General features: G+C 38.2%; 1 protein-coding gene across 5 annotated transcripts; it reads left to right on the plus strand.

Moving 5' to 3' along the window:
- The first annotated feature begins 5,901 nt into the window (after nucleotides 1-5,901).
- LOC108232319 (protein tyrosine phosphatase type IVA 3-like) lies at nucleotides 5,902-12,964 on the plus strand. Of its 5 annotated transcripts, none has more exons than XM_017410040.3 (7): nucleotides 5,902-6,204; nucleotides 7,835-8,362; nucleotides 10,178-10,315; nucleotides 10,467-10,559; nucleotides 10,647-10,777; nucleotides 10,967-11,041; nucleotides 12,019-12,964. In XM_017410040.3, exons 3-7 carry the CDS (start codon nucleotides 10,220-10,222, stop codon nucleotides 12,134-12,136), a joined length of 513 nt encoding a protein of 170 aa, XP_017265529.1. In that variant the 5' UTR covers nucleotides 5,902-6,204; nucleotides 7,835-8,362; nucleotides 10,178-10,219; the 3' UTR covers nucleotides 12,137-12,964. The 5 variants fall into 5 exon arrangements, with proteins under 5 accessions (XP_017265529.1, XP_017265534.1, XP_017265530.1 ...); XM_017410045.3 differs by having other exon boundaries at nucleotides 7,835-8,325; XM_017410041.3 differs by having other exon boundaries at nucleotides 5,904-6,204; nucleotides 7,835-8,294.
- Nucleotides 12,965-13,099: the final 135 nt, after the last annotated feature.

The raw sequence follows: 13,099 nt of genomic DNA on the forward strand, positions 1-13,099 counted from the left end.
GAAATAAACATTTGAAATATATGAGTTTGTATGTAATGTATGAATATAATATACAAGTTTCACTTTTTAAATGGAATTACTGAAATCAATCTACTTTTTCATGATATTCTAATTTTATGACCAGCACCTGTAGAAGACTGAAGCACTGAATTAAGGGGTGGAGTGGTTTGTGAGGATGTCTGAGGAAGTGATTTCTGAAGGTTGACTCGAATCTTTAGGAACTGACAGTCAGTGCGATGCCCACAGAAGATATTCGCTTCTTTTGTTCATGTGTGTGTTTCAGTGTTAGGCTGTGCAGACAATCCATTAAATCTTTGTCTCATAACATTTAAAATTCATGCTTTGTGTTTCATTTATCCCCATCTTATCCTGTATTTTTTTTCAGTGTTATACTGATTTGAAGCCAAGCAAAATAGCACAGAAAGTTACCTGATGTGATTAAAGGCATTCAGTGGCACCCCGGATCATTTGTTTGTTCACATAACCTGTTAAAAGTTTAAAATATTGGAACGGCTCTCAAAGGGAAGTCCCTAAAAGGTGGATTAAATGTGAAGCGTGAGACGTGTTGAAGTCATTAACACCCTCTGTGTGTGAAACAGGTTACAGCTTAAAAGCTCGAGCTTCCTCAGGAAAGTTCAGATCCATTTTTATTTTCAAATACTTCATGGCACAAATATGTACACAGTGTTTCCTGCAGGCTCACGCGTGTTGGGCACGTAGGACAGAAAAGTGCTCCAGAGGTGATGCTTTACATTTCAGCAGGATTATATCACGAGTGTGAAGCTCCTCTGTGCTCTAAGTTCAGTCATCTTGAATGACGAACCAAACTGGTATCCAGGAAGTGATTTTTTTTTGTTAGTTTAGCTCATGCCTGTGTGGGTGTGCATGTCTGTCTATTAGCAAAATATCTCATGAACCAGTGAAGGAATTTTAATTAAACTTGCAGAAAATAACAATTGGATGCATCTATAGCTGGCAACGTTCGGAATCAACCCAATTCAAGATATCTGCCACAGCCAACTAGTGTTTAAAACACAAAAATGGCTATAACTCAGGCACTTTAATAGATATTGAGCTTAAATATACTCAGATTGGACAAGATCTTTGTTTAACTAACATTAATATCTATCCTCCCTCGATTAGTGCTCTCTTTGGCCATTCTGTCTGTCATTTCATTCCCCTTAATCCCGTGATGTGCTGGAACCCAAACAAAATTTACTGTTAGCCCCATCATATTGATTCTGTAAAGTGTTTGTTGTATTTCAATTATTATATCTGGTCTACTGTCTGATTTATTATTTTGCAAACTGAATAACGAAGAACTAGAATCTGAGCAAATAATTGATTTTACTGGTCTTACCTCTTCCACCCATTGAACTGCTAAAAGCAAAGCAAGCATTTCTCCTGTATACACTGAGACTCCATCACTAATCCTTTTTCCTACTTTAACTTGAAACTGTACCAGTGAGTAAGTGGAGGAGATGACCAGGTTTTAAAGACAGAAGGTAATTAGGGGAAGTGGGCACAGGTGAGTGATTACAAATCTTGGGGCAGGTGTAGATGGGTGTGGCAGGCAGACAAATGAATTACTGAGGACAAGTGAAATATGAAAGAGAACACAGAGGGCACAGGGAGCTAAAGGTCAACTAACAAAACTAAACACAGGAGCAACCAAAAATAACAGAACTGAAGAAACAAACTTAATACAAAATAAACTCAAAACATACTAAAAAGTAAAAATAATAATAATACTAAAAAGTAGCAGCAGCTGGTGGAATTGAAGTTACTCAAAGATATTGAATACACTTCATAAACTATTTATTTTTCATCCTATTTTCACAATGTGTATTTTTATTGAAAACGAATCCATCAGTGTGAGAGCAGAAGCCCCAGAGGCAGATTATAGCTCCTTAACAAAGGTAGTGTGGGGTTTAAATAGAACTACTCATTGCATAATACCAGGAATAGCCTACCGGGAAGGATTTAGTACAACAACAACCTCAGTTATTCAAAGACTATGGGACCTAATTCAGAGAAACAACGACAATGAAGTTTTGTTGACAATTTACCTTTTTTAAATTTTATTTTTAGAAGCAAGTGATTACAAATGATTCAATAATGGGCAGCTTAAATTTTAGTCTAATTAGCAACAACCCAGAGATGTTGTTGCCGGGTCAGCAAATTTATTACAGTTTTACCAACAAACTCAAAAGTAAAACACAGTTTAAACAGACACACTTTAAACTTGCTTTAAATTTAAAGTTTGGATGCAAGAAAACAAATAAGTAAATTAAAGGCCTAGCGTTCCTTGAAGAAATTCATATCGCCAGATGCCTATAGTGCCAGTTTTAAACTAACATCATCTAAACTAACATCAGCTAAAGATATTGAGCTACATTTGGTGTGGTAGTAGCTGAAAGGCAGAGGGTACTATGCATTCCTTCAAGAAATGCTATTTGTTTAATATATTGAAAAAGTTGGTTGCTAATTGAAAATATTGTGAGATCTTGTGAAATCTGTTAGTGCTTTGAGCAGAGGTCTTCAATCCTGGTCCTCAGGGCCACCAACCTACATCTGTTACTTGTTTCTCTGCTCCAACACACCTGATTCAGTGGTTAAATTACCTCTTCATGTTCTGCAGAAGCCTGTTAATCACCCATTGATTCAAATCAGGTGTGTTGGAGCAGAGAAACAAGTAAAACATGCAGGATAGTGGCCCTCGAGAACCAGGATTGGAGACCACTGGCTTTGAGTATATCACCTTCTCTCAGCTACTACCACATCAAACTTTGGCTGAATATCTGTAAAACTGACTGAGTTGTAGTTAATTTAGTGTTTGCTATGGTTGACTTGCTGTGGCATATTGGATCATGTTGCCTCCAAATGTTAATCAGTTGTAGACATACATCTGATGACTGCTGTCCGAGAGTTTCATTAAAACCATCCAGCTCACTTGCTAACAGACAGACAAACAGACAAAGACAAAAACTTTATAACCCGCCACTAAGAGGTAAGGGGCGTGCAGTGACAATGTCTTGCTCAGGATATTTCACTTTTCCTGCCATCGCCGTCCCAGAAGGCTTCGGTTTGTGGAAACAGGACCTGAACACTTCCTTGACATTTGGTTGCAGCTGTGGGAAGGATTCAGAGCTGAAGTTTTTGCAGGTCAGCTTGCTGCTTTATTTAATGAAAGTGGGAAAGCACAAGACTGCCAGGTGACGACTGACTGACTGAGCTCAAATTTCCAGGAACTGTCGCAGCAGCCACGTTTAGCCCAGCAGTTTGTAGCATCAAAACAGATGGGCACACTGACAGAGCAAGCCTTGAGATAAAGGTTAGGGGTTTGGGAAATCTGCATCACACATGTGTGTTATTATCACCAACAACAGCCCTGTTTATAACAATCAGTCTACTCTATGGAAAGGATTACAAGAGTCTGGAAACCAAATGTCCAAACAGCAAGAGTACTGTAAGTTACAAGAAAAAGTGGAGTTTGTCAGGTCGCTGTTTACTTATTGTCTTGTAAAATTAGGCGCAATTAAGAATGGAGCTCATATTGTTGTCTGGAATATTAACTTTTCTTGAGGCCTTCTTTTCAGATTGCTTGAAGATCAAATACACATTTGCTTGATTGGAACAGACCTTCAGAGTGGTAGTACAATGTTCCACTGTGCAGCCCCGCCTGCGCAAATATAAGCTACATGAAATGTCCTGAGAAGAAAATGTCTTCTGAGCCTTTGCAGCAGAGGCTGGCAGCAGAAATTTCCAAATAAAGACTGAACGAAATGATAAAGTCCAGACATTAAGAACACAGGATTCACTTATTTATCAGCAAATTGTTGAAGTATAGGTTAAAGAAATGAAAAGATGAAGATAAGAATAGGTTGAAATGTTACTTATCTAGCAGACCTTCATGCTGCGAGGGGACAGAGCTAACCAACTGTTCCACTGTGCGGCTCAATATTTACCCAACATTATGTTTCACTTGTTAATTTGCATTAAATTTTTATTTAACTGTTAGTATCTGACACCTCCTAAACACCTTTTTAGAGTATAGAAAGTGAATTATTCATCTGTAGAAACTGCTGTACTGAGTTAGAAATCTTTTGATCACATTTTGGGCCTGAAATAAAGCTTGTTATCTAAAACATGAAACTTCACAGGCTGCCACATGAAAAATTAAAAGTGGGACAACAACAAAGTACCCAAATACTTGTCCTCATAATGCCTCATAAAAAGTCTGAGTTCTGAGTGAACATATAAGTAAAAAACCTTAAACCAATGAAAGTAGCATTACCTGAAGGAATGCATATGGCCTGCCTCTTTGCATGCCAAGTTTGAAACAAAACACCTGCTCAGTTAGGTCGAGCTCAAAGTATGTGTTGAGGACTCTCAGCTACTACCAAACCAAACATTTAGCTCGATATCTGTAAAACATTATAGCCATTTTGGTCTTTACTAAAGTCAATTAGCTGTGTCAGCCACCTTGAATTGAGTTAAATTCAAAAGTTAATCAGTAGATGTATGTCCAAAGACTTCTTTTTGAGTTTCATCGAAGTACATTTACTGGTTCTTGAGATTTTTTTGCTAACAAGCAGACAAACACAGACACAATGACATGATGGCCTGCTTTATATGGCGGCAGGTGATTGAGAGTTTATATGTTACTGTGACAAAGTCTAAATAGCTCTGGTCATGTTTTAGCTATTTTTAGCGAGCGGGAGAGGTATCCCAGGGTTTGTGAGTGAGTAAACAATCATGTTAGGCTCACTTCAAAGTGACTGACAGAGAGGTGAGAGTGGAACTTGTTGTCCTTTTCCCTGATCTGAGTGTCATGTGACTCTGTGTACGCACGTATCTAAAAATGTATCGGTGCACACACAGTGTCGGATGCAGGGTGATAACTTTACAGAGAGCTCACACTGTGGATTTAGCTCACACTCCTGGTTCGCCAGTAAGAAACAAAATTTTGGACAATTGTCTCTTAGGGAGAGAAAGTTAATTCCATTAGCTGAGACTGAACAAGTTCACTTGACGGTCCTGTGAGTCTGGTAGCTCACAGGACCGTCTATTTTTAGATTCAGGGAGTGGAAAGAGAGGGAAAACAAGACAGGGTCCAGTCAGTGTCCTGCTGCCTGATCATCTTTTTGCCAAAAGTTATAGCCATTTTGGTCAAACGTTGAAAATAACCTCATCAATATTGCAATATCCCACGTGATCTGTTAGTGCTTAGAGTATGTGTTGTAAAAGACACTCAGCTACAAGGACATCAAATTTTAGCTTAATGTTTGCGAGAGTTATAGTCACTTTTATGCAGCTTAAATTGGACTGACTCCAAAAAGTGAATCAGTTCTAGATGTACAGCCAGTGATTATTTTTTAAGAGTTTCATTGAAATATGTCCAGTGGTTCCTGAGATATTGTGCCAAAGGACAAACAGATCTGACTCCAACAGTTAATGAAAAGTGTTTAAGCAAAGATATTGTGCAATGTGTTGTCCTTAAAGTATGTGTTGGGGACAATGCTCAACTACTATCACACCAAATTGTAGCTCAATATCTGTAAAACTGTCTGTGTTACAACCATTTTTATGATCTCTTCAATCAGTTGGCTGTGGCAACCATCTTGCATTGGGTTGAGTCGCAAAGTCAGTCAGCTGTAGATGAACATGCAACGATTACTTTCTAAAAGTTTTATTAAAATCTGCTTAGTGACTCACGAGATGTTGTCCTAACAGAACACACACGCAGACCCGGGTGAAAACATTATTTGCCCTTTTTTGCCTCGCACGTGTGCAGAAAACACATCTCCCTGCACCCAAAACCAATGTACAGTAATTACTGAAGGGTGGAGAACAGGAGAAGAGGAGCAGGAAGCTCTTCGTCTCTCTTTCTAAGAGCATTAACTCCGGAGCGTTCTGGTGGTGACAGGACTGTCAGGGTCAGATGGGCGCTCAGCCTGATTAGACCAGCTCACAGCAGAGCCTCGGCAGAATGGGGCTCTGAGCAGGCACAGGGAGCAGCACTTGTTGCACGTTTTACTGGGGGGGCAGAGCCACAGATCGCTGCGGGGGGAAGACTTTCACTCTCTGCAGCTGGACTCTCGGCCACTTGTTGCTGAAAGAGACTGGAGGAAAGTTGAAGGCAAAGAGCCAGAGAACTTGAAATTAATTCTGTGTTTGGGGAGGACACTGAAAACTGGAGTGGTAAGGAGAAACACTTTCTGCCCTTTTAGAAGAAGCTCTAAAACTTGTGATTGATGAGGTTTGTAGAAAAATGCTTTCAGAGATTGTCATCAAGCTAAGAACTCCTCTGGAACTGGTGGAGAGGAAGAAGACAAGGGTGATGGTTGTTGACCACATAAACTTGAAGTGCCGTATAATCGGCTGCCGGTATAGATAGAGCTATAAATACAGCTGAAGGTATTTGGAGGTTTACTATAACAGGCAGTCAGCTGGTTAAATGTCAGCACTCAAACTTTTTTGTGCGGCTGCTGCAGAACTTTGGAGCCATTGTCAGTTTGTGTTTTTGTGGATTTCCCCGTCCTGCAGCAGAGAGGTAAGAGAGGAGCCTGGACTCACAGACAGAAGTGAAAGTTAGGCGCTTCTTTGTCAGGGTGAGTCAATCTGCCATTGCACCTCATCAGGAGTTTACCTGAAAGGCAGCAGAGCTAAACTGGCTGCCAAAAAGTCTTATCCTATTTGTGGCTACTACTATTGTAGGTTGTTGTTGAGATTAAGGTGCTTCATTCAGCCTGGACTTGCTGAAACTTAAGATGACTTTTATCTTCGGAACCGGTTACGTCACTGAGTCCTGATTCAGCAAATTGTCTTTTTTTTTTTTTTTTTACATAACATTACATAACAATATTGTTTTGATGGGAGGCCACTCTGCTTTAGATGTCTGTAATGGACTTCAGTAGTTATGAGTTAGTAGTCTCATTTTCAAAGATGCCAGCTAAATATATATATATATTTTTTTACCATTTTAAATTGACAGAGGAAGATAAATTTCTAATAATAGATTGTCAACAACAGCCTATTTTGGACCTCAGTGTTCTGGTGAAGCGGGTGTGAGTGCGTGCGTTGGGTGTTAGAAATGACCACAGATTACCTCGCTGCTTGTTTTTTGGTTTATTTGGGGAATGAGCAGAAGGTTACGTCTTGAAGTGCTTTTCTTCCTCATACTAAACCATCCTCTATAATTTCTCGGTTACGGAACAAGAAAAACCTAAAATATTAGGAAGCAAATTCAGTCTGTCTCTCAGGACATATAGTTCAGTATGTTCACGGTGTTTATTCATAATGCTTTCACGACTTCTTGTGTACCCCAAGAAACAGATCTGAGATTTCTACAAATATGTTGTACACATTTAACATGTTGGCTAAAGGCCAGGTGATCAGAAAGCAAAATAAAGCTAATGTTTCTAACAGATGCTTATGAAAATCTCAAATAAACTTTCTCAATGTCTTTGCTCCTGACTGAATTTACTTTGGTATAGTGTTGAAGCCAAAAAAGAGGAAAAGTTAACACACTTTTTAGTGATATTCAAACTAAGACTGCACTTGTTTTTGGGAAAAATGTTTAGATTTGCCTCTAGTTTATCTTCTATTCAAACGTTTAAAGACCATCTTGTTTAGGCATTGTATATTCTGTATGAATAATGTGTGTTTGTCATTTAGGGTTTCATAAATGATCACAGGATCTAGCTTTATATTCAAAGAAAATAAAGTCTTTTACATGTATTTAACTACCTGAGTATTTTGTAGCCAGTTATGTGTGAATTATGTTTATAATGTTGAGTAATTGTTCTTTGTTGTGTGTGTTATATTGTAGAACTGCTGGTTGATGGAGTTTGTGCGGCGGAGTGGGGACTACTGCCACGCTCAACACCTTTAGACCAGGTCTGGGATGATGCTGCGCCATGCAGTCCTAGGGGCCATGAACCCTGAAAGATCACTGCCCTTTGCCTTATGAACCCAGCAGCTCATGGGGGCAACAAGCGGAGCCTCGACACAGAAAGCTACCTGGAGAGAAAAGAAAAAGAGAGCGTGAGCGAGAGAGACAAAGAAAAACAGGATCAGTGACGATCACAGAGATAAAACCAAAACAAAACAAAGCTGACAGAGTGTAGCCTCCTGGACTATAGAATACTGCCAACATATGGGATAACCATCCAGACAGCAAAGACTCAAAAACTGGGGAAAAAATACTAAATAGTTGGAAACAAAGAGGAAGATTCACCTGGAGATCAAATCTGAACTGAAGCTGCTAACTGCTACTGCTGGAGCTGAAGGTGAGGAGTCACCAGATCTGGACTAGATTTGGTAAAGCACCAACAAACATCCTAACCGATGTGTACTGGTATGTAACATGTGCCTGGTTGCAGGGGAGCGTTTTAAAGGATGGTCCATGCATATTACTTTTTGTTTGCCTCTTCAAGAGTGCAAGATTTTGCAAGTGAAAACGGTGGCATGAAGTCATCATAGCCAAAGACTGTCCATAAAACACACCCAGAGTCAAAAAAAAAAGCAAAAATCAGCAAAATTAATTAATTTTACAGTAATTTTACAGTAAGATAACAGTGACTGGGTCTTTCGTCACCTAAAAGTTGATGGATTTCCCAGCTTGTTTAGGCCCCATTTACAAAACATGACACTATTATAGTAGTAGTATAACTGTGCCAGGCCTGCATGTCTAATGCTGCAACAAAAATACAGCAAAAACAGGAAACAAGGTGTGAAGCATGCACGGAAAGCTTACACAGTGAGTGTGAAATGTAAACACAACAAGAAGCAGAGAGATGTGGACAAAGAGCATCTCTCTTCTCAATTTTTGACCATTTCAGCACACGCCCAAAGCTTAATGGTGCCAGTTTGAAGCTGAAATCAGACAGTCTTGAAAAAATAAAATTGTAATTTTGGTTTCTTGGGCACAGAGTGATAATGGAGAAGCACAAAACAGACATGATCCTTCTTTCAAAGCTCTGTATGTACTGTCCACACAAGTACACCAACAAACACAGTTTTTAAAAAATGTTTAAAAAAGGATTTCTTTTTTTTTTTTTTTAGAAATTTCCATTTTTCTCACCAAAAACACTGTTTGCAAGTGGACAAGAGGTGCAAACTTATAATATGCATCACCAATCTGACTGAATATGTCATTATATTGAGCAGAAACACTAATTCTGTACCAGCAGACATTTACACTTTCATCTCTGCATACATCTATTTATACAGTGTGGTTGAGGGTGGTTTGCCTTTCTCTCTCATGTTTGAAGTTAGACAGAGTCATAATCATGGTTAGCTTAAAACTTTGAATCCCACTATCTTTTTTTTTAAATGTGGGCATGCTAACTTGTCAAAGCAGGAAAAGCACAGCTCTAATGAACTAGATTATTGATGAATAAAACACCTTAAAAGCAGCCCACCTACAAGAAATGCAGTTTTTAATACTTTGATGTAGCAAAATGTGCATGTGAGTAGGTCAGGTTTCCCTTTGGTGTGTGTTGTCAAATGTCAGCTGGAGTACACTCTGTTCACACACATTCAAACTCAGGTCTGATCAAGCCAACAAACTAAAAATATCTGCCAGGATGGTGAACTAAAGGCATTTCTGTTTCTACAATATTACATATCAAATTATATATGTTTTCCCTTGGGTACTTATTGATTTGCTGCCAAATTATCTCACTGATTTTTAAAATTTGAAATAAAATTTAATGTTTGAGGTTTTTTGCTGGTTAGCTTAGCATGAAGACCTCAGTCAAGAGCAAATATGTAAGCTCATGTACACACTTTATTTTATTGTTTCAGAAAATGTTGTTATGTGCAAGAACAAATATGTGTAAAATAAAAACAACTTGTAGTTTGATAGGAGTTTTAATTGGCTACGTACGCTGAGCTCATTTGTGCTTCAAATTTATGTTTAAAATACAGACTTACAGACATATTTCCTGAAATTTTGACCTGTTTTCTGAACATTGCATCCTGTTTGAGACAATTTTGAACGGGGCAGATTATTTACCCATAACAGCAGACATTCCTTTTGCAGGTAGGATATAAAATGTGTTTCAGAAACACCTCAGATGTCCAAAACTGGTATCGTGTAACGTAAAGAGGATTTCTCACAGTTTAACTGTAAACTGTGGACTAACACATTCCTGCTCCGTTTCTAAAGGTCAGAGGTCGTTCTGCAGCAGTAAAGGTTAAACTAGCCACCATGAATCGTCCGGCTCCGGTGGAATTGTGCCACAAGAACATGAGATTCCTGATCACGCACAACCCCACAGACGGCACACTCAACTCCTTCAAAGAGGTATGTCACTTATGAGTGCGCAGCCAGAGAGCTATGCACAAATAAACCATAAAGTTCAGACATACGTACACATATGCTATAAATCTGATTCAGTTCTGCACATCTCGTGTTTTTGTTTATGGAAACCTGTGGTGCGTGTTGTACCTTTCAGGTCTTAAAACGATATGGTGTCACAACAGTGGTGCGAGTTTGTGACTGCACCTACGACAAGACGCCACTGGAGAAAGACGGTATCACTGTGTTGGTAGGAGCACAATCACACACCATTTACATGATACAGCATATAATCTCTCTGTTATAAAAACACAAAAGTGCTGGTATTACTCTGTAGGACTGGCCCTTTGACGACGGAGCGCCACCACCCAGTAAGCTGGTTGACGACTGGTTGAGTTTGCTGAAGAAGAAGTTTCAGGAGGATCCTGGAAGCTGTGTGGCTGTTCACTGTGTCGCTGGTCTGGGAAGGTATGAGTTCTTTAACGGGAAAACAAAACTAAATAGAAACATCCTTTTGTAGATTACAGTATAAAAATGGAATGAAGATGAAACCAGCTAAATATTTATAAACAAAAGTAATGTAATAATTACACGACTATCTTTTAAAAGAACATCTTTGAACCCCACAAACCTAAGTCTGTGTAAAAATGCTCGCAGGGCTCCTGTGCTGGTTGCTTTGGCTCTGATAGAGAGTGGCATGAAGTATGAAGATGCCATTCAACTCATAAGACAGTAAGTACTACACTGTGTATTACAATGACCATACAGAAATAACAACAAAAAATAAGTGCCAATGACAAACATGCTACTTAAAAATCAATTGAAACATATTTTTCGGCACCATTTTCATTTAATCATTAATTTTCATGTCAGAGAACAAAAACCTTCCTTTTAGATAAAGTTATTTTTTCAAAAACTCTTTAATCCCTCCATTTTGTTATATTTTTTTCTATAATTTTGTTGAAATTCTGTATTTATTGGATCATATTTTTATTTATAGTCCAATAGAAACTTAACATGTGAGTCCATATAATGACATATAGCTCTTTGACATATTCTACACTAAAATTGTAAATAGTCTGTCTTAATAAATTAGTTTGTTTGTTAAAATCACCCGTGTTTCCCTAAAACTAATATATGTATCTGAGCTTCATGACCATATGAAAAACAAATGAAAGTAGGAATCCTTGTGGGAATGCATATCACCTGCCGTTTTGCACAAACTACGTGAAGGGGAAGACTCTCAGCTACTACCACAACAAATTTCAGCTCAATATTTGTCAAACTGTTATAGCAATTTTTTACTGTTTGCAAATGTTGGTTACCTGTGGAGGCCATTTTAACTTGGATTGACTCCAAAAGTTTGACAGGTGTTGATGCACAGCCATTGATTACTTTCTGTGAGTTTCATTAAAATCCATTCACTCGTTTGGGGGAGATATTTTGCTAACATACAGGCAAAGAAGGAAGCACACACAAGCAAATACATGATTGCCCACCTTTCATGGCGGTGGGCAATTGTTCTTTTGCTAAGTTATTTGGCCGATCTTACTGTATTCACTGAACCTCCTCCTGTCTTCTCCACTAAGTAAAGAAATGTATAAAACACAGTTTTGATTATTCAGCCAGAACATAGGGTGGATTTCAGTTGCATCAAAAGAATTAAAATGGTATATGACACCCTTTCCTCTATCGGATGTATGTTTCAGGAAGAGACGCGGAGCCATCAACAGCAAGCAGCTCACCTACTTGGAGAAATACCGATCCAAGCAGAGACTTCGTTTCAAAGACTCTCACACATTCAAGAGCAAGTGTTGCACCATGTGAACACACACACACACACACACACACACACACACACACACACACGTTTTAAAAATGATGCACCTTCTGACACATGCCTCAGGAACCCATCAATAAAATCAAACACCGAAGCATAAATGCTCCTTCTGCCCATCTGTCAAATCTTATTACAGAAATGTCAACAAAAGTCACCTTTCTTTCCTTTTGAACAGGTTTTTGTTTATTAATGATCATTTTGGGGGCATGTTTGCTTCATTTTATGGGTTACGGCGAACTAAAGTGGAGAAATGGGCAGAGAATGAAAAACATTTAAATGAGATGTTACTTTTAACATTGCAGTTTTGTTAAATAATTCATTACTGCTGACTGGTTCTCAACACATCAAAAATACAATGACCTCAAAATGTTTTAAAGCTCTTTAAGAAAACTGACTACATCTAAGAATTTTTTATATTTTTTATAGCAAAAAATTGTTCAAAGATTAGCATTTTTTTTAACAAAAACCAAATGTTGACTCAGTTTTAAACCAGGGCTAAAAGGCTTCTGAAACAATTGAGGTTTCCTGCTGACACATTTTCTTAAACACATTAAGTTAAGAGTTAATTGCACTTGTATTGTTTTTTTTTCTGAATGATGCGTAAATACATTTCTTTCTGTCACTTCATTTATCAAAATTGCTTTTTGCTGATGCACTTTTTACATATATGTGGTTTACGTAAGAAGATTTGTTCAGAAAACCATCTTCAACATGTCCTGAATAAAACCTTTTTGAGGAAGCAAATAAGAGCAGAAAACGTAAAAAAAAAAAAAAAAAAGAATTAAAGGAGAAGTAAACCAAGTGAAGGTTGAAAAGAGGATTGATATGAGTACATGCGCTTGTGTGTGTTTCTGTGTGGCTGGTAGTTTTTAGATGTTGCTGGACTGACCTGAGCTGAAAACTTTCATGTAATTAAAAGAAAAATGGCTGTATATGTATGTAAAGAATGT

The sequence above is a fragment of the Kryptolebias marmoratus genome, linkage group LG16 (assembly GCF_001649575.2).
Source record: "Kryptolebias marmoratus isolate JLee-2015 linkage group LG16, ASM164957v2, whole genome shotgun sequence".
In the NCBI taxonomy this organism is placed as follows: domain Eukaryota; kingdom Metazoa; phylum Chordata; class Actinopteri; order Cyprinodontiformes; family Rivulidae; genus Kryptolebias; species Kryptolebias marmoratus.